Here is a 27100-nt window from a genome sequence, read left to right as displayed (position 1 = left end):
AGAACGTCGTGACTGGGCTGTAGTGCCTGTAGTGCTTAAAATGTTTCTTAGGGAGCATTCTTTTATTACGTAACGCAGTTGGGGGGTCGGAGGCCGTGTTACGCTCCATACAAAATTTTTAAAAATTGTATGGAAATTTTGTTACGGGGGGAGGGGGCGGCAGGGGGTTGTAAAACCCGATTTTTGCGTTACGTAATAAAAGAACGCTCCCTTAGTAGAAATTTAAGCTAATAACTTTTCAGCAAAATATCAAAAAAATAAGATATCTTCGGGAAAGTTGTTCTAAATTTAACGAAGGTTCCACATCTGAGAATTCGTCGCTAACATTTCAATAAGCGCTATGTCTCACGCAAAGCCTATGTTTATGTCGCTTTTTGAAATGTTAGCGACGAATTGATAAAGATTGGACGACTATTGCGCCGTCCACAGATAAAAAACTGAAACAGTTGCTTTTCTCCATACATTTCACAGTACAGAATTGGCACAAGCCACAATTACCTTGCAATAACCATGTTCTGGGAGCTAGGTGGAAGATTGACAAGTGTCTAATTAGTAAAACAATCAATAATTGACCAACAGTGACGATTCAAGGTGCCTCGGGAAAGATGCTTGTGGGGAACCTCGGAACGGCGGACGAATAAAACGACCGGAATTAACTTTACTAAACTTGGTTTATTTTGCAACGATCCGAATAGCGCGATAGGAAATGCTAGAGTGACGTTTGTTGGTTTTTGCTACCAAGGTGTAGCAACAATGAGGTGGGCACTACACGACGCGTGGGAACCACCACAGGGCTCCCCCCAGTTACACGAGGAATCGGACACGATGTCCCGAAGGTGTAACTTTAGTTTTGGCGTCTTCGTCTGGGCTTTGGTCGTGGTACTCGGTGGAGTTGAATGCTGGTTTGATCCTGTCGATGGCTATGCGCTTCTCCTTGCCACCGATGCGGACATCGAAGAACTTGCTGCTTCGGTTGACGACCTCGTAAGGTCCCTCGTACGGTTGCTGCAACGGCCGCTTGACGTGGTCAACTCGAACGAACACAAAGTCGCAAGTGGTCAGGTCCTTCGGCACAAATACCTTGGGCTTTGCGTGGTTGCTACCGCCAACAGGTGCGAGTTGTTGGAGAGTTTGCTTAAGCGAACGGACGAACTCCGAGCGGTCCACTTCCCCTCGCGCCGGCGCTTCGAAAAACTCACCAGGCAGCTTCAGCGTTTGACCGTACACCATTTCGGCAGAGGTGCATTTCATGTCCTCCCGGAAGGACGATCGAAGCCCCAAGAGAATCAACGGAAGTTTGTCGCTCCAGTGTTTCGAGTCCACACACATGATAGCAGCTTTCATCGTCCTGTGGAAGCGCTCGACCATGCCGTTCGCCTGAGGGTGATACGCTGTTGTCCGAATGCGTTTAATTCCCAAGAGCTGGCTCAGTTCCCGGAACAGTTCGGATTCGAACTGTCGACCTTGATCGGTTGTTATGGTTTCCGGAATGCCAAAGCGAGATATCCATCCAGTGAGCAGTGCTTGAGCAACGGTTTCTGCTGTCATGTCGACCAACGGGACAGCCTCTGGCCATCTTGTGAATCTATCGATCATTGTCAGGACGTAGCGGTTTCCGTTGGATGTCGGGAGTGGTCCGACAAGATCGATGTGCACGTGTTGGAATCTGCTCTTGGGAATGGCGAAGCTCTGCAGCGGCGAAGATGTGTGTCGATGGACCTTTGAACGCTGACAGCCATCGCAAGACTGCACGTACTTCCGCACGTCCTTGTGCATCGACGGCCAGACGAATCGATCACCCAGCAGTTTGCGGCTTCCTCGGACTCCTGGATGGGACACCTTGTGCAGCGTGTCGAGAATCATACAGCGAAGTTTCTCGGGGATGTAAGGGCGGACTCGACCTTCTGGGGATACATCACAGTAGATTTGCGCTTGTGTACCCGGTAGCGGCTTCGGCTCCAACTTGAGGGATGAACGACCATCGTTGAGCAGCCGCTTCAGCTCTTCATCGTTGATCTGTTCCGCTGCAACCTCCTCAAAGTTCACCGAACTGGGAAACGCGATGGTTGCCACACGAGACAGGGCGTCTGCGACTTCGTTCTTGCTACCGCTGACGTGCTGGACATCCGAAGTGAACTGAGAAATGTACCGAAGGTACCGTTCCTCGTGTGGTAGGTGGTTGTTGCTTGTAGATCCCAGTGCTTGAGTCAGCGGCCGATGATCGGTGAAGATGGTGAACGATCGCCCTTCGACCAAGTACCTGAAGTACTGCACAGCCAGCTTCATTGCGGTTAGTTCTCTTCCGAAGGTTGAATATCTGGTTTGCGCTTCAGAGAACTTCTGCGAGAAGAAGCCAAGAGGAGCCCATCGGCCGTGTTCAAACTGCTGCAGCACGGCGCCGGCCGACGTGTTCGACGCATCGACCATCAAACTCAGCCGTTTTGTTGGGTCCGGGTAGTGCAGGAGGGCTGCGCTGGCGATGCTCTGCTTGCAGTTGACGAAGGCAGCCCGTGCTTCGTCACACCACTCGAGTTTTCTTGTGTCGTTCTTGCGGTTTCCAGGTATGAGCTTTCGCAGGGCAGCTTGTTCATCTGTGGCGTGAGGAAGGAACCGTTTGTAGCCGTTGATCAGAGCGAGAAACCGACGGAGTTCCTTGACGGTACCTGGCAGTTTGTAGTCTTGAAGCGCTTGAACTCGTTCGGGTAGAGGTCGCAGCCCATCCTTGTTCACGAGATACCCGAGGAACTCAACTTCACGCTGCGCGAACCGGCATTTAGCAGGGTTGATGACCAGACCATTTTTGTGCAGACGTTCCAGGACGCACCGAATGTGATCGCGATGTTGATCTTCGTTGGCTGAGGCGATGCAAATATCGTCAACAAAAACGGTCACAAAATCAAGATCCCCAAAAATCTTGTGCATGAAGCGTTGGAACGTCTGCGACGCGTTACATAATCCGAACTGCATTCTTGTAAATTCGAACAGCCCGAAGGGCGTGATCACCGCAGTCTTCGGGATGTCGCACGGTTCTACGGGAATTTGGTGGTAGGCCCGCTCCAAATCCAAGGTGGTGAATATGGACTTACCGTGTAACGCGTTGAGAAGGTCATGGATGTGTGGAACTGGGTATCGGTCCGGCACCGTCACGGCATTCAGACGTCGGTAGTCGCCGACGAATCTCCAAGCTCCGTTCTTCTTCAACACGCAGTGCAGTGGGCTGGCCCAGGAGCTGCTCGAGTGACGGCATATTCCCAGTTCAAGCATCGTCTCGAATTCTTGTTTGGCCGCCTGCAGTTTATCTGGAGGAAGTCGACGGCTCTTACAGGACAGCGGGGGACCTTTAGTCTGGATGTGGTGAGTGACATCGTGTTGAACTTCCGAGCGAATCGTGGACGGAAGTGTCACATCGCGGAATTCATCCAGCAGATCCTTGAACGGATGATCAGCGAGCACCGTCGTCACGTTGTACACCGTCGGCGTTGCCAATCCAGCGATTGAGTGAAGCTTGGTGGTCGAGTCGACTAGTCGACGCCTTTTTAGGTCGACGACGATCCCAAAATGCGCTAGAAAGTCAGCTCCGATTATGGGTGCACTCACATCAGCGATCACAAAATTCCAACTGAATCTACGGCGCAGACCCAGGTCGGTTGTGACGAAGCGTTGTCCAAAAGTCCGAATGACCGTTCCGTTAGCAGCGTGCAACTGCCACTGGGTTGAACTGCCTTGTTTTTCCTTGGTTGTGGCCGGGACAATAGAAAGGTCCGACCCGGTATCGATCAGGAAGCGCGTGTTTGCGGTCCGATCGAAGATGATAAGACGGCTGCTACTCGATTTCGTTCCCATCTCCGCCGTCTCGAGTGAGAAGGAATCTAGTTTTTTGAGCTGTATCGGCAGGGGGAACGGCACTGTTGGGCCGCGTCTCGGAACTTGCGATGGTACCAGCAAATCTCTTGCGAGGACGACTGCGAAGCGCTGCGGCGCCGCGACGGGGAGCGAGATCTTCCTCGGTTCGGATTTGCTTCTAATCGTCGCAGTTGGCTGCTTAGGGCGGCAATTTGAGCTTCCAGGTCCTGTACGCTTGTTGGAGCAGCTTGTTGCGTCGCAGCCACCTGCGGACCGGCGACGTCGATCATCTTGTCGGCCATGGCAGCGAGCTCGTCGAGCTTGGCGTTGGACACCGCGAGGACCGTTCGAATGTTGACTGGCATCCGCTGCAGGAAGAGCATCCTCATCAATCCAGCGCTCACGTTCAGGCCCGTGGATAGATCTTGCATTTTGGCAAGAAGATGCGACGGACGGGCGTCTCCGAGATCGCAGGAATTGAGCAGCTTCTCGAACTTTTCCTCGGCCGACAACTCGAAGTGGGCGATCAGGCGCGCCTTGACCGCCGGGTATTTGTTCTCTGCTGGGGGGTTCGCGACGATGTCGGAAATGTGTCGCAGAACTGTTTGGTCCACCTTGGAGATAATGTGGTAGTACATCGTTTGGTCGGAAGTTACACCAGCGAGCGCGAACTGGGCCTCCGCTTAAGCGAACCACATGAGCGGGTCCGTCTTCCAAAACTCCGGCAATTTCACGGCGACAGCGGCGACAGAAGTCGGAGACGCTGGAAGCGAGACGTTCGAACCGGGAAGCGTCATTTTTGCATCCAAGATGGCGGACGGCAGCAGAGTTTCCACGAAGAAAAACGCGTTTTTTTCGGTATTTTGCGCAACGAAGAAATTGATTTCCGTTACATTCGCGACGGTGGTCACCAGTGTGGGGAACCTCGGAACGGCGGACGAATAAAACGACCGGAATTAACTTAACTAAACTTGGTTTATTTTGCAACGATCCGAATAGCGCGATAGGAAGTGCTAGAGTGACGTTTGTTGGTTTTTGCTACCAAGGTGTAGCAACAATGAGGTGGGCACTACACGACTCGTGGGAACCACCACATGCTAAAAGCGGAGACTAAAAACGAATGAGAGTTGGAATAGAAAGATATTGCAAGCTGTAAAATAGATAAAAGGAAATGCAAAAGGTTAGTATTAAAACATAATTTACACATTGAAACGCTTTTTGGTATTTGTCGTGAAAGAGTAATTAAAACAACTATTTTATATAAAAGTAAATTTAAATTCATTTTATTTTTATTCAGTACTCAGTTTGTAACAGTAAAGAGAATATAAATCTGTATATTTGTACAATGGTACACAAGAGAGCCCTTATTGTTCCGTTTTGTAACAAACGTCTAACGTTGTCACCTTGATTTGATCATTTTTCAACGTATTTTTTTTTCTTTTTCGGCCGTTTCGGCTCTTTACAACATGGTATCGGTACGGTACCGATTTATTTATTACTTGGTTTCAGTTGAAAACGCCTCTTGGAAGCTGTAATTGAATGTCAAAGTGCTGATATGCCAACAATAGGCTTCTAGCGGATTCCTAACGCCTAATGTCTAGTGTGGAATTCATTGGTATTGCGTAATTGAGCTTCTGTAACGAGCCACAGTCTTGAAAGTAAAACAACAAAATGTGTAGTGTGTGTGTGTGTTTGTATTACCGTGGGAGATTCCATCACACGAAAGGAAAAACAAAACGATCTTCTCATAAACTGAACAAAAAAAATCAGAACTTGTCCAAGAAGTAACAATCGATGGTAATGGTAACATAAAATGAAAAAAGTGAAAATAGTGATAACTGGTAAGCAACGAATAACAAAATCTGCCCACTCTCTACAGGTAGAACAGCTTATCGTTCAGCACCTCGTCCGGATTGCGCTTCACGGATTGGCCAATCAGGTAGGCCATCTTGTGGGCGTACTGACAGCAGGCCGGCACGCGCACACTTCCGGGCCAGTTGTAGTACAGGTAGCACAGCTTGTAGCTCAACCGCTGCAGCACGTCCGGGCTGTAGTCGGGCTGGTTGTGCACCACGATGTAGTGCGTCGGCGAAACGCTGCCCTGCCGCACGGACTGCGGCACCAGGAAGTAATCAAAGTGGTTGCGCCGCGTCACCGTGTGGTCCAGCACCGTGCCCGGGTTCGGGTTGTCCAGGTTCGATTGGCCGTCAATCTGTAAGGAACAACAACTTGGTCATAAGTGAAGAAATCGAATCTTCGAGAGGGAAAACTCACCCGGAACATTCGGGTGTTGATGCGCTTCTGAACCACGATGAAGGCCAGCTCCGGACAGTAGTTTGGTTCGACCAGCTTGCACGCCTCCATCAGCTGCGGGATCTCGTATTCGGAGCACATTCGCAGCTGACCGTCGCCGACGCCGTCTCTGGTGGTGGGAATTTTTTTTTTTGTTAATTTTAAATTTGTTTAGATTTTTGTTTTCCATTTGTTTTCAATTATGCAATGTCTTTGAGAATACTTTCCCGAATAGCAATTTTGCATCTATAGTTCGTCAATGCAAATCTTCATATTGTGGTTTCGGTAAAAAATCGATTTTTTGCGGCGACTTCTCCGACACTACGCTTCGCAAACTTATCAACTTCATTTCTGAGTGTAACGATATGTTGTGCTGAAACGTCACTGACAACATTTTGTCGCTCTGGCACCAAATCGAAACGAGCGATTTCAACTCTCGCCGCACTTTTTCTCTCCGCATTTTTTTTGCAAAATAAATAGCATCAGTGCTTGCGTGTTGCCGTCGGATGTTTTGGATGATAATGATGGGCATTTTTGAAGATAAAAATAGTACATATTTTATTTGTTTTTTTATTAAATAAACAAAAAAAATGTTTCATCCCTCGACAAAAAATTTCGCCAATCAAAACAACATGGAGGAATCATAACAAACTTGGCTACACTCTGTTCGGGTAATACCAAATAAAGCTTGGCAGAAAAAGGCGGAGAGAAAAAGTGCGGCGAGAGTGGAAATCGCTCGATTCGGTTTAGTGCCAGAGCGACAATACAATTTCAATATTTCAATTAACAAATTGTAGTAAAGTGTATTTTACAACTTTACAGTTGTTTTGCAATAATTAGTTTCAAAAAATGTATGTTCCGGCGATACAAAATTAGGCGAAAAAAAAACTTTCGACGGTGCTGACACTGACATTTCACTAAAAATACAACATGCTGCGAATCAAAACAATACCTTCTACATTCACAAGTTACTTTCCATTCTCACATTGGCGCGCCCCTTTGTTTAGCCGTCGCGATTCTGACCCTACGCTGGTCAAAGCATTACGAGCCGTTTCCACAAGCTAGGTCACAATTTTTCATCATGTGAAGGTTAGAAAATAGGACACTTGCAAGGAACCAAGATGTTCTCTACATGTGTGTTAACCGAAAAGGTATCGACCCTTGGCCTGCGTGTGATTTTTGGGTCTTTTCAATCATTTTTTTTAAGAATAAAGCCTTACATTTGAAAATCATTAAAATAATTGTTTAAGCCCTTTTAAAATATTAGTCTTGAACCTAAAACTTTGAAATAATATTATTTAAAAAAGCAGGAAATTTGTCAAAAGTTTATTTTTTTAAACATTGAAAATCGAACCAATAATTTCAAAGATATCGTCGGTTGAAAAATGAAGCAATTCTCAACCAAAGACGGAAATTGATTTTATTTGTATTTTTTTATTTGGCTCAAACTTTGTGGGGACCTTCCCTATGACCAAAGAAGCTATTTTGTGTCATTGGTTCACCCATACAAGTCTCCATCCAATTATGGCAGCTCTCCATACAAAAATGGTACGTAAATATTTAAAAATCTGTTAGTTTTGAGTGAATTTTCTGATCAATCTTCGGCAAAGTTGTAGGTATTGTTGAGGACTATTGAGAAAAAATAGGTTCAAGGAAAAAAATGCTGATTTTTTGTTAATTTTTTTTTTTACAAAAACTCAATTTCCCAAAATGCGTATTTTTTTATTTTCGAGATTTTTTGATATGTTTTTGGGGACAAACACCCGAAACTTTTGAGCCATAGACAAGTAAGGTCAAAAAATCTGCCGCCGAGCTATGATTTTTTGAAAAAATAGTGATATTTGGGAAACGAAATCTCATGCAAAATTTGTTTGTACCTAATTTTTTCTATACATAATTGAATTTGCAATCGAATGTTAAAACATGAAACATTCGTGAAATTTTCTGATCTTTCCGAAAACTATATTTTGAAAATTTTTGAATCAAGACATACATTTTAAAAGGGTCAAACATTCAATATTACGCCCTTTTGAAATGTTAGTAAAAGTAAATTTTTCCCTGTTCCTGAGGGGAACACCCGTGAACAGTATCGGGGCCGGCATTTACAAAGCGGTTTCAGTGACAGTTTATTAATCAACTTAATGTTAACATGTTAAGGTTAATGTTTACATTCCATAGGTTGTCTTCCTAAGATGTCGCGATAAGGTCCAGTTTGTGACGGTACTACCTTCCCTTTACTAAGCAATCGAATCCAGAAGGGAAAAGATCACCAGTTGTGTTGGTCCGAGCCGGGATTTGAACCCCGATCTATCGCTTACGAGGCGGAAGCGTTACCACTGGGCTACGTGGCTCGGTGACTTAAAATCAAAGAGCGCTTAAAACATGACTTCAAAGAATTTAGAAAAATATCTAGGAAAACGCTTAAAAAAATTAAGTTCCCTTCTAAATTTTGTAAATTTTGATATTGATTTTTATAATCAATGCTGATGTATCCAGTTTTCAGTATTTAACTGTTTTAATTTTTTTCAATGAAAAATTTAGATTGATAAGATTCCATGTTTTACAACTAACTTTATGCGAAATGTTCGAAGAGACAAATTCTTTAAATTCTTTAATTTGATTTTTTTTTTTTTTTGGGAGGGTGGTCCAGCCGCACATCGTTGATGTTGAAACCTCTAAACTGGGCCCTCGTTCTGTCACGTCCGTCAGTAGTCTTGTCGTACATTACAACTAGAATCAGATCTAGCAATGAATTAGTACACTTCGACCAAATAAACACTGACGCTGTATGGATCTGACTCTAGAATAAATGCACAGTTGTGTGTTATTCATAAGTCCAACTTATTCAATTATTCATTTAAGTCCAAATATTCATTTGCGGATAACTACCTAACTTGAATTGAATACAAGATTTAAAGTAACCTATCCGAAAGCTACTCTTATCTCAAATCTCCGAAATTTTAATTAATAGCCAAAAACAACGTTTCTTTTAAAACCTGTCTGGAGTCTTTTAAAAAACAAAAAAAAAAAAAAAAGAATAACAGTTCATATTTTACAAGTCGTGAATTGAAAAAGAGACGACCATTTGATCGTCAGAATTCCAGTAGATCCTCGATTCGCAACAATGGTCGATACAATCATAATCCGACAACCGTTAGTTCAACAGATCAACGAACTTAGTCCGATATCATTTCACTATTGATTGATCGAGACTCTACGGAAATTTTGACAAATCATATGCTACTTGAATGAAAATCACCGATTCTGATAGAATTACTAAATTCCTTGTTACTAATTTTGTCCCTAAATAACTAAAAGCAAAGTATTAAAAGTTGATATTTATAGTTAAAATCCTAAATTCTACAAAAACTAAATTTTTAAAAACCCGCATCCTAACCTGACACCAACATTAAGATAGGGAAAAATCACATATGTAGCGGTTCATTGTACAAATCGAGCCTAACATTTCATTAGGGCACAAAACCAAAAACCGCGATTCGAGAAAATCGCTGGCAAAAAGTGGACAACTTGTTTCAATTCCTATTTAAAAAGAAAGCTTGACTGGTGGTATTTTTACTGATGATACGATAAAACACATCATTATCCTCAACTCTGCTTTAATGCTTTAATGGGCCCTTTTAACTTTCCAACTGTTGTTCATAATGGGCCCTTTCTTAATGCAATTTCGAAAAGAACTGAAAGGGCACTAAAGCGCTGTCACCTGATTGTTGTTTTTAATGATGTTTATGGGCCTTTTTGTTTAGTTAGAAATAATGAGGAATTCAGCGGAAATTTTGATAATTTGTGAAGTTTTGTGATCTAATGGTGTAGATAATGTATGTGAAACATAAAAATTCTTCAAAAGTGTACTGAACAGCAGCCGCAGGCCGTATTAAATATTGTATTTCGACGAAGTTTTTTTCTGCAGAAATCCTTGGTGAAACGTAAACCAAACTTTGTTTTGAAGTGAATTAGTGTTAAGAATGTATGAAAAGTTCACTTTATAACATAGAAAGTTCCTTAACCACGAAAAACTAACGAAAAAGAAAAGGGCACAATTGAACTTTTTTTCTGGTTTGGAGTGAACATTGTTATGTGCCCTTTTGTTTTTTTGATTTTTTCAATAGGAAATTGTTTGCTATCAATCTGATTCTTGGAGGGCATGTAGGGTGTGTTTTAATGAATGGAATAGTGGAATAATCCCAAATGTTTACGTTTTGGTTTTGTGCCCTAATGAAATGTTTGGCTCGAAATGTGATATTTCCACTATCGGAGAACCTCCTTGTCTCGATGACAGCTTACCGGCCATCGATTAAGCCCTGAGACTGCGCCAAAGTGGGTTCTCGCAGCATGAAGTGGTGTCCATGCGTAAAAATGGAAGCTTCAGCAATATACTGAACACTTCGATTTTAATTCCACATCGAATCAAATCATACTCTTTGCCAAACAAGTATCAAACCTATGACACTCATTATGACAAAGCCCAGGGTTAAATTCTTTAATTTGAAAATTGACTTTTTGACAAAAAATCACGAATTCCAGATTTTTCCCCGATTTTTTGTGGATTTTGGCGAATTCCCGACTATTTCCCGATTTCTCGATTTGAGTGGCCCTGGCCACCCTACGCTGCCTTCTTGTTTCACCTCGAAATTTGAAAAAATCGAGCAAGATTTCCCAAAAAAAAAAAAACACACATTTTTAATAACTCGGCCGCAACACTTTTGTCCATACTTTTCTATTGCTCAATAGTGGCATTTTTTTATGAAAGTCCCACACAAAGTTTGATCCAAATAAAAAAAATCACGAAATCGCCGATTTCGTAGAGAATTGCACTTGCAAAATTTCTGCTGTTGACATAGAAAACGCAAGCTTGATAAAAAAAAACAGAAATTTAAATCTAGAAAAGCAAATTGCTAAAATAATTTAATCTAGAAAATAACTCAAATTTTTCAAGAAAGCGAAGGATCTTCAAAAATAATTAATTTAAATCTTAACTTAAATTAATCATTTTCACGAAGTTTAAGCGATTTTTCCCCTTCGTAGAACTAACTTATTACAAAAACTCACCTGAAGATGATAATCTTCTGCGGCAGCACCCCGTTCAGCTTCTCGTACGCGCGCAGCGACTTCTCCAGCGAGGCACACAACCCGTTCATAAACTCCTCCTTCTTGCTCTGGATGCAGGCGCGCGAGTACCAACGCGTGTACTCCCCGTTCAGCGACGCCACAAACGCCGACACCGAGTTGCTCTTCTGCTTCGGATCGTGGTAGGTGTCGATTCCGGCGATCATCACGTTCTGGAAGGGGATCTTGATGCTCCACAGCGTTCCGCCCAGTTTGCAGTTCATCTGGAGTAGGATCTTCTGGACGATAGCGCGGTTTTTGGCCTCGTTGGCGAGCGTTCGCGCGTTGATGACCTGGGACGGGACGGGGATTTCCGAGCAGCAGATTCGCTTGATGGCGGCGTACCGGTCGTCGCGGGACGTCGGGCAGATGATGACGACGATTTGGGTGTCTTGGCGGATTTTGGTGCGCAGGAGTTGCACGTACAGTTCGGTTTTGTCGGTGGGCAGGACTTCGATGGCGGGGGTGTCCACTTCGATTCCCATGGGGCGACAGCTGCGCTGCACGCAGTCCATGAAGGACTTGGCGATCTTCATGTCCTTGTTGGTGTGCACGAGCAGCCACTTGCGGATTGGGATGGCGCTGAGCATGTTGCTGCTCGTGACGGCTCGGTTGAAGTCGCCGGCCTTGCCGACGCCGACCTGGGCGTTGCCAAAGATGACTTTTTCCTCCTCGAAGGCGCGGCCCTTCATGACGAGCGGTTCCATGTCCAGCTTGAGGCCCCAGACTTCGAGAATTTCGCGCGCCTCCTTGTTTTGGTTGACGTTGTAGCAAAACTGGCGCATACTGTTGAGTCGTTGGTTCGGGGAGACCCGCGTGAAGGCCGCAATGTCACGCATCACCTTGAAGTCGTTGCGCATCTCGTCGGTGAGTCCGGTCAGGTAGCTAATCTCCGGAATAAGGCACATCATCAGCTCCTGCGGTTTGTCCTGGCCGGCGATGCGACGCTCCTTGCGGTGAATCAGCAGCGGCTGTTTCAGATCGTGGATTGTGATGTTGTACTGTTGCTTGTAGTACTCGACGTACGAGATTTGCTGCTGCCGGTTGCTGGACATGAACGTCATCGTCGGGTTCTGGTCGAAGATGATGTCGTCGATGCGGTACGTTTTGTTATTGTACCGGGTCAGGATGACGGCCCCGAGCAGTGACTTGGTGACGAGGTTCTTCCAGTCGCTTGGATTGCTTTTGGCGATTGTACGGATGTGGTCCAGCACGGTGGTCTGCAGCAGAACGCGATGCGAAACGTCCAGGTTCAGCATCAACCCACCTTCGTACTCATCGACGGCGCTCACGTAACCCGGCCAGATTTCCAGCCGATGCTGTGGGATGAGCTTCGGCGCCGACGGATCGAAGTTCTTCCGACCCATCTCTATCATCTTAAGCACCTTCATAATGCGCTGGAAGAGAATGTTGTAGAACTGGATGTTCTCCGACATTCGTTGCTTCCGTTTGTACATCAACCGAATCGTGACCGTGTGCCCGTCGACTTCGTTTTCCGACTGCAGAATTGTTTCCACGTTGGGCAACTTCTTCGGCAGGAACAGCTTAACCCCGTCAAACGTCTTGGCGTTCCCGATCACCTCTCGATGCTGGTTGATGTACTTCGATCGCGCCACCTTCGAATCTACTTCCGGGTTGAAGCGCACCTCGTACTCGTACAGACCACGATCCGGATCGCACGCAATCCTAATGTAGTTGGTCATGAGCTGAACCGGAGTGCCCTTCGTTCCCATCCGCTTCACCGGTTCCCGCTCCACCGTCTGCACCGTTTCGGCGATCGTAATCTGAGACATTTGCTCCGTCAGTTGAGTCTTGCTCTCGTCGCTCACGCTCGGCTCGTCCGCTCGAGTGTTCATCAACTGCTGCATGAACCGACCACGACCCGCCCCCAGAATCGACACGGCCGGCGCCGACGAAATCGTACTCGCCGAATCATCCGCCACCGTCGGAACCGACCGCCCGGACTCCAACGGCTGCTTCAACAGTCCCTGAATAAACTGGGCCCGACCACGCCCCGAAAGGGTCGGCCCAACGTTCGACGACACAACACTTGCCTGATTGTCCGACTCCGACGAGTCCAACCCGCTCGTTCCGATCGTCGGAACGCTGCCAGCCTGCTGGCCACGGCCGATGATTTTGCGCTGCGAGTTCGGTGTCGTCTCCGGCGTGCGCGTCTGGAAGCCGGTGTCGGCCGAAGCTTCCGCACTGGTCCCGCCGGAACCTCGGTCTTCCGACGAGCTGGACTGGCTCAGCAGCGTCCGCACCAGGTTCAACCGGGAAGACATCGCTGCGCAGATTCAGTGGCACTGGGGGAAGGGAGCGAAAAGGTTTGTTTTGATTTGAAAACAAAGGTGACGTCAACCGCATGTTTTGCAAAAAATCCAAGAAGGCGATCACTTCCACCGATTTGTCTCAATTTTCACCCCCAAAATTCACAAAATCCAACAAATCTTACCTTAAAAACTATTCGAGCGGTGGTTCCTTCTCGAATATTCGTCAGAAATGGTAAAATTTCATCCAAAGTCTTGTTTTTTCACGAAAAAACTTTTAGACTCCTTCGCGATGAAAGAAGTTCAACAACTCAAAGGAAAGCAGCGCAGCGTTGCCAGTCGGTGACAAATTTGTGCGGGTGCGAGGGTTTGTGTGTGTTGGTGAGTTCCACCCGAGGAAGGGGCACTCAATTTGCACGTTCACCGAAAGTTGATCAAAATGAAGAGAGAAAAGAAAAACTGACGCACAGTGGGGCAAAGTATGAATAAAAGCATGAATTTTTTATTTATAATTTTTTATCGATTTCGACGCCAACATTTCAAAAAGCATTATGTATTTACAAACCATGCGTTTTGAGAAAAACGCATTTGAATGTTGAGCATCCATTTTCAATTCCCATTTTATTGCGCGTATTGAGAAAATATCAGTTTTGGTGATTTTCTTGTAGGGGTCTCAAAGATACGAGCGCAAGCGTTTTTTCAATTGATCGCAGCAATCGTTTAGATTTTTACTTTTTATTGCTGTCAGTTCAGCTCAACTTTTATGCTCAATTTTGTTCGTGTTGATAGCGATCATTTCAGTTGGTAAGCGTTTTAAAATGAAAATCAAATTTACTATTTAATAAGTAACTTCTTTTTTCTATTGCAGGGATTATGTTTGATTTAAATTTGAATTTGATTATCCAGCCTCATGCCTCTTCGCAACAATGGGAGCCCCTAATAATGTAACACAGTTAGGGGGAGGGGGTAGGGGTCGAAGACTTTGTTAGGCTTTGGAAATCGGATGTGGCCACTGGGAAACATGGGAACCGGTCCAGGAGACGAAATTATACACTTAAGACACTCTCCATTCAAATTTAAGAAGTTTTATGCGTCGCATGACCACGCTGTTTCCTAAATACGGTTCTTGATGTGGCCTCCGAAGATCTTGGAAGCTGTTTTAATGGTCTATTCTTGCGGCATTTTGAATTATTATTGGTTAAAAAAATTGAATTAGTTTTCGTATGAATGAAAAAATAAAAAAAATAAATAAATAAAGTCAACAAAATAACTCGTACTTCGGTTTGTGAGATGGGATTTTTTTTATCATATTCTGTTTCTGTTTCTGAGTAAAAAACGAAGCTTTTGATGGTTTGCATGGAACCATGTTTCTGCGAATTTTTGGGTCCATTTTCCCCATCGTATTGCGCCTCTTAGCGCCCTAAAAAAACGACTGGCCTTCAAACAGGTCTTCAAGGAGGGTCCCGTTAGGGCATGAGTATTCCTGGGTAGCCGGTTCACCAACGAGGGGGAAGCCTGCCCGACGGAGCCAACAACGCTCGCTGTGCCTCCATCCGACCTGGTACGAAGACCACCAGTCGGCCTCGAAGGTCTCATAATCCGGCACCGGTACGTAGGCCACCAACTAAGCCGGCCGCGAAGGTCGTGGAGCCGCAGATTCCGTCTCCAAAAACCAAAAATCAGTCAACTGCAGCTAAAACCAACAAGCAATCGAAAGCCAGCACCATAAGTTCCAACTATTTTTTTCAGATTGACAATCAACATGATTTTATAATTTTCGTCTTGGCCTACTTTTTTGCCTTCTCTACAGGTTTTCCCATTGCGACGATATCTTTCTGCGGCGATTAATTAGAGCGCAGGATTCTAATTTTTCTCGAAATTATTAATAATATAAAAGCAAAATAAGATGTTCTAATGATAACAAACGATGAAAAACGTTGCTTTTATTGATACTTGATCATCCAAATTCAATAAAACATTATTTCCGTCGTTTTATTTGAGAAAAACAAACATAACTCCTTTTGCAATCCCCAACGTCTATATCACCCTGCTGTCATTGAGGGGGACGCTTTGTTATGATTCGTTTTTCTTCGCCGAATGTACATGGCGCTTTGTTCATGATGATTTTTTTTCGTCACGAGGTTTATGTAGTCTTTTGTTTGACAGGTTGACAGGGCTATATAAACAGGGACTGCTGATGGCAGAGATTTTGTTTATGTTACTTTATTTAAAATCATGATTAAACAGACTTTACTGAAGTAACTTTTGCTCATTTTTGGTGGAAAGGTAGCTTATTAGGAGTACTTTCAGAATATGCAATAACCCGGAAAGTGTCAAAATGTACATGATGCCTTTTGAAATGTTACCGTCGATTTAGCATATCGAGAAATTGATTGCCGTATTTCATTTAATTTATCAAGAGTAAAAATTATCAATTCTTGTTACTATTGAAATTTGATATCAATATTTTACTGGTATTTTTGTATTCCTTTAGCATGAGCAGATCAGCACAAACAAAACAAGTAAATACTAAATAGAATATCTCAAAATTGAAAAAAGACTTTTAGCCAATTGAATTTACCTCAAAAATCAAGATCAATGGAATCAATATGGCGGACCTTCCCATGTTCCCACAATCGAGAAATTAAAAGTGAGAGTGTGTGCAACATGGAGTTAAACTTTCTGTGCAGTTGCTGTGAAGGTCTCCATGGCACTTCGAAAAGTTTAACTCCATGTTGCACGCACACACTCTCACTTTTAATTTCTCGATAGAGCTTTATGACGTTTCGCGTACGCACACTAGTGCACCATTTGATTTTGCTGGCTGACACAATTTAACCTCACTTTATTTTCGTGTACGTACACGCAATACATACGTACGTAGATTGCTCTATCGATAAATTAAAAGTGAGAGTGTGTGCGTGCAACATGGAGTTAATCTTTTCAAAGTGCCATGGAAATCTTCACAGCAACTTCACAGAAAGTTTAACTCCATGTTGCACACACTCTCACTTTTAATTTCTCGATATCTCGAGATTGGATGGACCAAATTGGCTGAAATTCGGGGTGAAGTCTCTCAAGGCCTATACCGTGTGCATAACGAAACTCGATTTTGAGATTTTGGTTTTTTTCAAAAAATAAATAAAAATTAAAATTACGATATTCTATGTGAAAAGCATTGAATTTTTTTTTTCGTTTTTTTTTCAAATAAACTATTTCAAAACAGGCCTTTGTCATGCAACCAGTACCGGTTTAAGAGTCTGTACCAAAATGTTGAGCCGATTTGTTCAAATCAGTGTTGATATATCGTGGCACCCGTTTTTTTAACTTAAAAAAAAACTATATCTCGACAATAATGCAACCAAATGTCTTTAAATTTATTTTAGTTAAAATGTATAATTTTTTGCCCTGAAAACAGATTTAAAAAAAGTTTAAGCGTATGTTCATACCAACTCTATACATTTTTTCCGATTTACTTGTATGTAACCTCTTAAATCAAGGTTTATATTCAAAACTTTTGCTTAATTTCCATGAAGTCCCTTTTTGTATTGTATGATTGTACCTAACTTACCTTCTACTGCCCACTTTTTTTAAACAAATTATTATTTTTCATTCGAGTAAATTTAAGAAACTTCTGTTTAAAAAAAAAAAACTTTAATTCTCTTGTTTTATAGATCTGTATATATTTTTAATATTTGAATATTCATTTATATCCAAGGCTTTACCTAAATACTTTTTTTTAAACAAAAATGAGCAAACAAAATCTATACGAAATCGGCTGATTTCGACCACTTTTTTGTATTTTATGTTTTGGCTTCCCTATAACCAAAGAAGCCATTTTTGCCTTCCTCACCTTACTGAGGAAAGGCTATAAAATCACTCGAAAAATGAACTTCTTAATTTGACCTCGTAGACCCACCTTCACGTATACCTATCGACTCAGAATCAAATTCTGAGCAAATGTCTGTGTGTGTGTGTGTAGGGATGTAGGTCTGTGCACCAAAAAATATGCACTCGATTATCTCAGCACTGGCTTAACCGATTTGGACCGTTTTGGTCTCATTCGATTCGTCTTGGGGTCCCATAAGTCCCTATTGAAAATTATGAAGTTTAGTAAAGTACTTCAAAAGTTATGCTAAAAAAACGATTTTGGCGTATGTCCGGAAGATTGTAAAAAGGGTGGTTTTTGTAAGAAACCCTGTCATGTTATACATTTTCAGAAAGGTATTAAAAAGACCTTTCCAATGAGCCCAAAACATTGAAGATCTGATAACCCTATCAAAAGTTATTAGCACTTAAGTGTTATTTATACACTTTTTGGAGGCCGGATCTCAGATATTTCAATGAAAATGATGTCCGGGTCCATCATGCGACCCATTGTTAGTTAGATAATCGAAAGACCTTTCAAATGAGCCTAAAACATCAAGGATCTGACAATCCTATCAAAAGTTATTGACACTTAAGTGTTATTTATACACTTTTTGGAGGCCGGATCTCAGATATTTCAGTAAAAATGATGTCCGGGTCCATCATGCGACCCATCGTTAGTTAGATAATCGAAAAACCTTTCAAATGAGCCTAAAACATCAAGGATCTGACAATCCTATCAAAAGTTATTGGCACTTAAGTGTTATTTATACACTTTTTGGAGGCCGGATCTCAGATATTTCAGTAAAAATGATGTCCGGGTCCATCATGCGACCCATCGTTAGTTAGATAACCGAAAGACCTTTCAAATGAGCCTAAAACATCAAGGATCTGACAACCCTATTAAAAGTTATTGGCACTTAAGTGTTATTTATACACTTTTTAGAGGTTTGATTTCAGATATTGTGATAAAAATATTGTCTGAATCTTCCATGCGAACTATCGTTGGATAGGTTTTTTTTATCAGACCTTGCCGATGAGCCAGAAATATTGATGGTCTGCGAGCCATATCAAAAGAAATGAGTAATAAAGTTGATTTGTTAAACATGTTAAGGGGGAATGTTGCTATTTTTACTGAATGTATTGACTTTATGAATATGAGGAAGGCACCAACCACCTAAAGGTGGATTAAGTAACGTTTTTGTCATTGGTTCACAAATTTTCGTGTTGGCCGTGTGGATCAATCGGACCGCGCACTGGACTAACAATCCAGAGGTCACCGGTTCGAATCCCGCGGCGGGCGCTCTAAAATTCTTTGTGTAAATATGGGTATCCGGCGCCGTCGCTCCGTGCCATACTTTCATACACTTAGGAGCCCAGGGCGGCGAAGTCCTTGTAGATAAAAAGGAAGACACTAGTGGTTGGTACTAGCAATGGTGGCCGACAGCTATAAAGTCAACTTCGTTTTTTTTTTTCACAAATTTTCATACAATTTTGGCAGCTGTCAATACAAAAATGGTATGTAAATATTCGAAAATCGCTTTTGATGGAATTTTGTGATCGATTTGGTGTCTTCGGCAAAGTTGTAGGAAGCAATAGGTAAGTACACGAACTTTTTTTGACGATTTTCAAATTAACTTTTCCTCACTTACCTTACTGAGAAAAAGGCTATAAAATCACTCGAAAAATTAACTTCTTAGCTTGAACACCTAGACCCACCTTCACGTATACATATCGACTCAGGAACACAATCTGAGAAAATGTCTTTGTTTGTGGTGGGATGTTGATAAAAGAATTGACACTCGATTATCTCGGCACTGGCTGAACCGATTTTGTCCGTTTTGGACTCTTTCGATCCGTCTGGGACCCCAAGTCGCTATTGAAAATTATAAAGTTTAGCTAAGTACTTCACAAGTTTTGTTAAAAAACTATTTTGGCTAAAGTTTCAAATATTGTAAAAAGGAAGATTTTTGTAAGAAAATCCGTTATGTTATACATTTTTAAAAAGATAACTAAAATACCAATGAGTCCAAAATATTAAAGATCTGCCAACCCTATCAAAGTCAGCACTTAAGTGTTATTTATACACTTTTTTGCTGCCGGATCTCAGATATTTTGATGAAAACGTTGTCCGGATCTATGATACAACCTATTTTTTTTCTTCATAAAATTATTTTTATTAGGTCCTTTTCGGTGCTGGGACCTGGTTAGGACCGAGTCGGCTGATACAACCTATCGCGGGATGGGTAATCAAAAAACCTTTCTAACGCGTCCAAATACACTCAGCCTCCGGTGTTTGGTCACTTATTCGTTTGACGCTTTTTTTTAGGTTGGTAACCCGTTGGTTGGTGAAAGTAAAAAGTGACGAACTCTCACTTTTTACACGGTGCTCACGCACACTATCAAAATAAACGTTTGGTAGTGTGTGTAAAAGGGGTGTCAAACTAAGAAGTGACCCGTTTGTTTGACTACAGCTGGTGTCAAACCATCAGGGTTTGAGTGTAGTGTAGATCTGACAACTCTATCGGAAGATCACTTCATAATTTTTAGAGATGAATCTTAAATGTTTTGATGAAAATGACTTTTGAGAGTTTTTTAATTCGACTACTGGCGAATTAGCCAGCATTGCATATAGCGGAAATTCTTATTAGCGAATTTCGAATTAAAGAATCTACTCTGTAAAAATGTCCTAAAACAAATCAGGAAAGTGGTCAACTGCCGTTTAAAGGGAAGAGACTAAGTCGGTTGAATCACTTACCTTACTTTGTGCACAGTTTGTATAAGGATGTTTGTAAGGGAGATCGAAAAATGCGACTTTCCGAAGGTTAAAAGCAATCCAGGCGAGGAATAAATTAAATATTTACTGTTTTCAAATTGAAACCACGTGTTTCTTATGTCAATACTGGAAGAACACTAACGGTGGTAAATGTATCGCAAGAGAACACAAAGAAAGTCGAATCGAAAGTGAGATACCTTTTGTTTGAAAAAATCTATTGTTTTCAAAAGAACAAAACAAAACTGAACCATACTGCTACCATTGCGGTCAATAGGTCAGTTGTGGATGGCGATGAGTACGAGGAGGTGGACACGTTGGTGTACTTTAGACCGCTTAAGACCGCACCAGAAACATTCGGTTTCGTCTCCACGCTGGAACTGTAACGCTGCTCGAAGCTGACGATTTACAAAACACTGATTCGACCTGATTGTCCTCTACACTGGAGGAACAGAGACGATGTGACAGCAGAACAATCGTGCCCTTGGAGTTTTCGAACGGAAATTGCTACGAACGATCTTCGGCGGAATGTTGAAGACTGCGCTTGGAGATTTAATTTTTTTTAATTTTTAAAAGAAGTTGGATTTTTCGGATAGTGACAAACTAATAACATCAGCTTTCGCTTGAGAATGTGTTTACGTTTTATTCTTGTTACCTTCATTTCTTTCTGATTCACAATCAGCTAAAAATAGTTAATGGATTTTACTCGCTTGTCCTCGCGCGCACACGCACCTTCTTTGATTTTCATCCAAGTTTTTTTCTTTCATGAATTTTCCTTTTCCTTCACTGTTATGCGTCTCTAATTATATACATTTTTACAAAAACGGGTCAAATTACACAATTATAACAAAAAAGTGGATTTGTTCTTTCTTTCTGTTTTTTTTTACATTGGGCAAGAAACAATAAAACGGTGAATCGAGAGAAGCACGGAAGCAAGATTGGCGATTAGTTTTTAAACTTGTGTGTTTTCCTTTTTAGCGCCATTGTTAATGTTTTTTCCTTGTTTTAAGATTGGTTGGGTTTAGTGAAATTACAATTCTCTTCTTCTTCTTCTCGCTAAGTGGTAGACAAAAAAACAACAGATTAAAATATAGCACGGATACAAGTGTGTGGGTTTCACTGATTCTTTCTTCTTCTTTTGCTTCTATGTAGGAGGATAAATAGTGTAGCTTAATAAAATGGTTTAAAAACTTTTCTTTCTCTCTATACGATTAGGAAGACATTCTGATCTCTCACGCAGCTGTCTCACTCGACCCCTCCCCCCTCATTTGCTGGACCCTCCAAGCGGGAGGGAGGGACACCCTTTTCTCTCATCTTTCTCCCTTTTGCATTAGTGGCGATTTTTGCTGTTTCTAGTTATTTAGCGCGACGCTTTTTAAAATATTCGAATAAACGTTGCCCACGGAACATTCACAGGCTAAAATCTAGCGTTGCAAAGGGTTAGGACAAGGCAGGCCAGCCCTGACCCCTTCCAACTTGTCCTTAAAATGAAACTTTATGAAGAAACTCCTTTTTTTTCGGGAGGAAATCCGCCGTTGCTGCCTGCATGGTTCTGCGTGTGTGTGCAATTATCCTAAAACTCCTCGTCCCACCCGGACAGATCGTCCGGCGGTGGACCGTCCGGATCGGCCGGGTAGTCGTCAAAGTTGGCCGTGTCGACGACGCTCTGCACCTTGGGCAGGATCGGCGGCGGAAGGGTACGGTTCCGGAGGCCCTCCCAGTAGAACCCGTCGAACCACCTAAAAGAAGTTTTTTTATTGTAAATCCGTAATTTTCAAACTCTCAAAAAAAAAGTCTCACTTGTGCTTCTGAATTTCGCTGATGCCGCCCCGCTGGTAGCCGAGCCGCTCCGTCGGGTTGTCCCGGCACAGCTTCTTGATGAGGGCGCTCGCGTTCCGGGTGATGTTGCGCGGGAACTCGATCGCGTCGATGCCCTTCAGGATGATGTTGTACGTGCGCATCGGGTCGGCGCCGGTGAACGGAGGGGTGCCTGGGAAGGTGCAGAAAAGGCAAGCATGATTAATGTTGTACAGAGAAAGAATTAACACTCGGTCATCCAATGCCCGCTGGCCGGCAGCGAAATTCTGGGAAAGTACACTTTGTATCAGGCAGAGTAAAAGTTATACAGGAAATTTTATTTTCTACAAGTTTGACCAACAGTGCAAATTATCTGAGCTGATTCTTCTATCAGCCATAATCTTATCGACGATAATTCATATAAAATATCTTATAAATATTGACTTATTGAAACCAAATCCTGTTAAACTTTTGTGCAGTCCCAAAGATGATATTTTTTTTTAGATAATGTTGTAAGATTCAATGTATAAGTATAAATACTAAACAATTTTCACAAAATACTGTATTTTTCATAATTTGCAAAATGCTAACGATGCATAATTTTGTATGCATTTTAAATTTATTACAGTTTTTTGTTTGTTAAATACTAAATTTTTCACAAAATACCGTACTTTATTAACGACTCAAAATTTCAAATTTGAATAATGGGTATCGATGCGATGTGAATGCGATTTTTTGTAAGCATTTATATTGTTTTAGAGTTTTTGGAATAACATAAAAAAAAAATATAAATTACTCAAATTTTCGTAATTTACAATATGCAGCATGATGCGAAATGCATTTTCCCTTTATTAGAGTTCTTTAATTGTAAAATACTCATTTGTTTTCAAAAAAGTACCGTATAAAATATCAAATTCAGATAATTTACAACATCAAGCTATGAAATTTCTTTTTATGAGTTTTTTTTTGCAAATAAAAAACCAAAATTTCATCAAGACACAGTAATTAAAAAAATAATGTTAGTTTTTTTTATGAAATATTAAGTTATAAGGCCGTTGCAAATATTTTTCAAAGTTTATGTCACCCCCCCCCCCCCCCCCCTTCAAAAATGGTCTGAAAAATCAGGGGGCAAACATTTTTTTTTCTCCAAAAAACTTCAAAATTTCAGAAGTCTAATCAACTGAAAACAATCTAAAATGCATTTTTCTGCATTGATAACCATATTTAGCATGTTTGGGCTTGTTTAAAAATGTTTTGAATTTTTATGAAATTCCAATGTACAGCACCGCAAAAATTTTATTTTTCGCAGAAAATATTTTTTCGTGAATACTTAGAAATATTGGAAACTAATGATGGCAAAACAACTGGACAGGTGTAGAATGCATTTTAAAACACTTTTTTCATTAAAATGTTGAAACTATGGCTCGCAATTTCATTTTTTTATTTTTTCGACTTTAGTCAGAGTCGAGGGACATTAACTTCAAAAAATATTTGCAACGGCCATATATTTTGCTAAAATTTTAGTATTTAAAAAAAATCTAAAAAGAAGAAAATGTTTACAAAACTTCGCATTGTTTGATATTGCAAATTAAAAAAAAAATAGTTTTTTTTTCATATTATAAGGTATTTTGTGAAAATTTTAAAATGGTTTACAAACACTCCAAAACAGTAAAAATGCACATCGAATTTAGCATCGATTAATATTGCAAATTATGAATATTTTAATATTTATATCGAACACTGTATTTTGAAAGAAATAAGTTTTTTGAAAGAATAAATAAATACAGTACTTGTTCGGTAACTGGTCTGAGAACGTAGCCCAGTCACCGAATGGTGCTCGCTAACTGGGCTGAACGAAAAATAACGAGGGGACCACCGATGCATAATATTTTGCAAATAAAATATAAAATAAATTTTACTCACATTTATTTACAATGCTTACTTTTCATATTTCTCTAATTGTGACTTGAAATTACATAAAAGTTTGAAAAAAGTTTTTTTTTATTATTGAACATGCTTTTGCATCCATTAACCCCTCGGTCATTTCGGTTTGTTTTGGTTTTTTGACGTTTGTCTGCCTTTTAACTGGGCTAAGGCCCAGTTATCGAGCACCCAGTTAAAAAGCAACCCAGTTAAACAACGCCCAGTTACAACTATTCTAGAGTTTTTTTTTATTAGGTCCTATAAACATATGAAAGACAATAGTTTATTGGTCCTTTTAAAAAAAAAAACTCTAGTATTGTAAATATTTTTCAAGCTACAAAAACTAAGGAAAACTTTTAAAAATATGTGTACCTTATTAGGCTGGAAAATGAATTACAACATTTGAAATCGTTTGATACTCATACTACAACATTTTAAATTCGAGTATTTGCATAAAATACGGTATTTCGTGAAAATTATAATATTTTATTCAAAAATCTATAAAACAACAAAAATGCCTATCGTATTTTGAATTTTGAAATGCTCATGATAAATTTATAAAAAAATAGTCTTTTTCAAATAAATACGTTTAAAAAAAAATCGTTTTTTTAATAAAAATTTGAGTATTTTAATAAAATACGGTATTTTGTGAAAATTATGGGTAATTTACCAAAACAATACCTTTCAAAAAATAAAAATGCATACTAAATTTCGCATCGATTGAACCCCCATTAAAAATTTTATTTTCATGAAAAACGGTGTTTTGTGGAAATTTTGGTATTTAAGAATAACAACTTTAATAAAGTACTTAAAATACATTGTTAAGGGGTTACATACATGCACAAAATTTTAAAAAAAAATTTTACGGTAAATTTGTTAAATACATTTTAAAGAGAGCAACGGACGATTAAAGCTTGAAATTTTCCATCGGAAAAGCGAACTGTCAAACTCTCAGAGCGTTTTTCTCAAAACAATGATTTTAAATATTTACGGGTGGCACGATATCCAATATTGGAATTTTGGTGTATGTAACCCCCTAACGTTTATTTTTGTATGTTTGAACTAATAGGACACTTTTAGACTTTATGTAAATTTTGAATTTTTGGACCACAGTTTGGAAAAAAGACATAAATTTTAGAAAAAAAATTCCATAAATTTATTGAAATTTTGCTCTACACTGTTGAAGGCTGGACTTGAAATTTGAAAGTTAGTTTTTTTTTGCCAAAGTCAAACAACTTTTTTCCATGTTAAAAAAAGATCTTTAATTGAAAATTGGCAACACTGTCATATAAATTTTTATCAACCCCACTGAGAATTTTGGCTCGAGCCTCGAGTCGATCTGGCTAGAGATCGAGCCTGAATCAAGTCGAGGCTCGAGCCAAAGTTTTCAGTGAGACGTTGAAACGTAGCTAAAAAGATGCCATTTTTGTTATAACAACTACACTGCCGTTCTACGCATAATTGTCCCATGTCAGTTTTGGACGATTTTAACTTTATGACATTTTTAAGTCCAGTTTGATTTGTACTTTAAGAAAAACACATAAAATCTGGTACTTTGTTTGGAAACTCATTAAAAACAACACCAAGTCTGTTTGTCCCATCGTTAAACTTCTACGCATAATTGTCCCACCAAGTATTTTCTAACATGGAATTATTAGTTTTACTAAGCATTATGTTTTGTTTACCTGTTGTATAGCAAGAGAATCAAAAATAAGGGTGATAAACTGCTAACTGGGGCGATTAGGGACACATAGGGCGAATAGGAACCCACGGGACAATTATGCGTAGAAACACAGAAATCGGTCGAAAAATTTCAATCGCGTTTTTCTCAGTTGCACTTTTTTGAACATGGGACAATTATGCGTAGAACGGCAGTACAGCTTTGCTGAATTGATGTCTCAAAAAGATTTTTTTTTTCCAAAAATACAGATTCTCAAATATTTCAACAGCTTTTTTAATGGAAAGCTGCCAAAATTGTCTACTTTGCTCTTAGCAAAGGTACGCACAAAGTTTTATTCAAATCAATAAATACAAAAAAAAAATTTAAAAAAGTTGCTTGTTTATGGGAAAATAGCTCATACGGCCTTTTAAAGAATTTAGATTACTAACTAGTCCTCATTTTTTAATCGACGATTCTTGGAAACTATTGATCCAATTTTCAATGTAAAAAGATCCTTTGAAAAATTTTCTCCTGAAAAAATATTTTTATATTTTCAAAATCACGACTAACATTTCCAAAGGACTTAAACACAATATGTTTCCCTTTTTTAAATGCAAAGATGGCACCACTTTTCACATCAAAAAATTAAACAAAAAATCGAGAAAGGGACTTTTGTTCAAAACCTTGCTTCGCAAGCTGAATATTGTCCCTGGTCAATTTTATTCCTTTTGAGCAAATTTGGTCAACATTTACCCAATAAAGTTTTAATAGGATTTATTTTTTAAATATGGAGAAACTAGTTTGTCTACGATGTTATCAGCAGGTGAGTTTTTCATAGAAAATCTAATGCTTTGTCCAACATTACAAAGCTGGACAACTTGATCCTGACAAGTTATTAGCGATTTAAAAAGTTATTTTTGAAGGACATTTAATTTTTCGCCAGCAACAGACCAAACACAGCTGAACATAGAAAATATAACATAGAATCGTTGGAAATTACAACCCACCTGTGAGCAGCTCAAACATCAGCACTCCCAGCGACCAGTAGTCGGCGCTGATGTCATGGCCTCGGTTGAGAATCACTTCCGGTGCGACGTACTCGGGCGTGCCGCAGAAGGTCCAGGTTTTTCGCCCTGAAAACGAGTAAATTTATGCGTTACTACCTAGAAGTTTTCGGATCAAGATTAATCTTCCATACCAGACTGCAGCTTCTTGGCGAAGCCAAAGTCCACCAGCTTGACGTAGCCGGACACGTCCAGCAGCAGGTTCTCCGGCTTCAGATCGCGGTAGATGATGTTGCGCGAGTGCAGATAGTCGAACGCCTCGACCACGCACGCCGTGTAGAAGCGCGTCGTCCCGTCGTCAAAGTGGCCCCGATCGCGCAGGATCGTCCACAGCTCGCCACCCAGGCAGCTCTCCATCAGCATGTACAGATACTTGCGATCCTTGAACGTCTTGAACAGCTTCACGATGAAGTCGCTGTTGGCCTGTTTCAGAAAAAAACGAGAGTTTAGTTGCGGTGATCGTTGATGATCTTTCCAGGGTGATCGT

The 27100-nt window shown here is 40.9% G+C and overlaps 3 protein-coding genes across 6 annotated transcripts in view; all 3 read right to left on the bottom strand.

Moving 5' to 3' along the window:
* Window positions 1–3869: 3869 nt before the first annotated feature.
* LOC120414089 (uncharacterized) lies at window positions 3870–4481 on the bottom strand. The gene has a single exon (XM_039575112.1). It carries the CDS (start codon window positions 4479–4481, stop codon window positions 3870–3872), a length of 612 nt encoding a protein of 203 aa, XP_039431046.1.
* Window positions 4482–5521: 1040 nt separating this feature from the next.
* LOC120414077 (protein argonaute-3) lies at window positions 5522–20293 on the bottom strand. Of its 2 annotated transcripts, none has more exons than XM_039575099.2 (4): window positions 20155–20293; window positions 11203–13565; window positions 6118–6265; window positions 5522–6055 (listed from the first exon to the last, which is right to left on the bottom strand). In XM_039575099.2, exons 2-4 carry the CDS (start codon window positions 13542–13544, stop codon window positions 5717–5719), a joined length of 2829 nt encoding a protein of 942 aa, XP_039431033.1. In that variant the 5' UTR covers window positions 13545–13565; window positions 20155–20293; the 3' UTR covers window positions 5522–5716. The 2 variants fall into 2 exon arrangements, with proteins under 2 accessions (XP_039431033.1, XP_039431032.1); XM_039575098.2 differs by lacking the exon at window positions 20155–20293 and adding an exon at window positions 13715–13869.
* A 493-nt stretch (window positions 20294–20786) lies between these two features.
* Window positions 20787–27100, bottom strand: part of LOC120414069 (cGMP-dependent protein kinase, isozyme 2 forms cD4/T1/T3A/T3B) — a 251272-nt gene continuing 244958 nt past the window's right edge. For all 3 annotated transcript variants that reach the window (XM_039575091.2, XM_039575092.2, XM_039575090.2), the window contains 4 exons: window positions 26748–27036; window positions 26557–26682; window positions 21970–22159; window positions 20787–21908 (listed from right to left, as the gene is read on the bottom strand). In XM_039575091.2, the coding sequence (XP_039431025.1) occupies window positions 21743–21908; window positions 21970–22159; window positions 26557–26682; window positions 26748–27036 (771 nt within the window). In that variant the 3' untranslated portion in view covers window positions 20787–21742. The remainder of the gene's footprint in view (window positions 21909–21969; window positions 22160–26556; window positions 26683–26747; window positions 27037–27100) is intronic.

This window comes from Culex pipiens, chromosome 2 (assembly GCF_016801865.2).
Source record: "Culex pipiens pallens isolate TS chromosome 2, TS_CPP_V2, whole genome shotgun sequence".
Lineage (NCBI taxonomy): Eukaryota > Metazoa > Arthropoda > Insecta > Diptera > Culicidae > Culex > Culex pipiens.
This window is presented reverse-complemented; position numbering and strand designations above follow the sequence as displayed.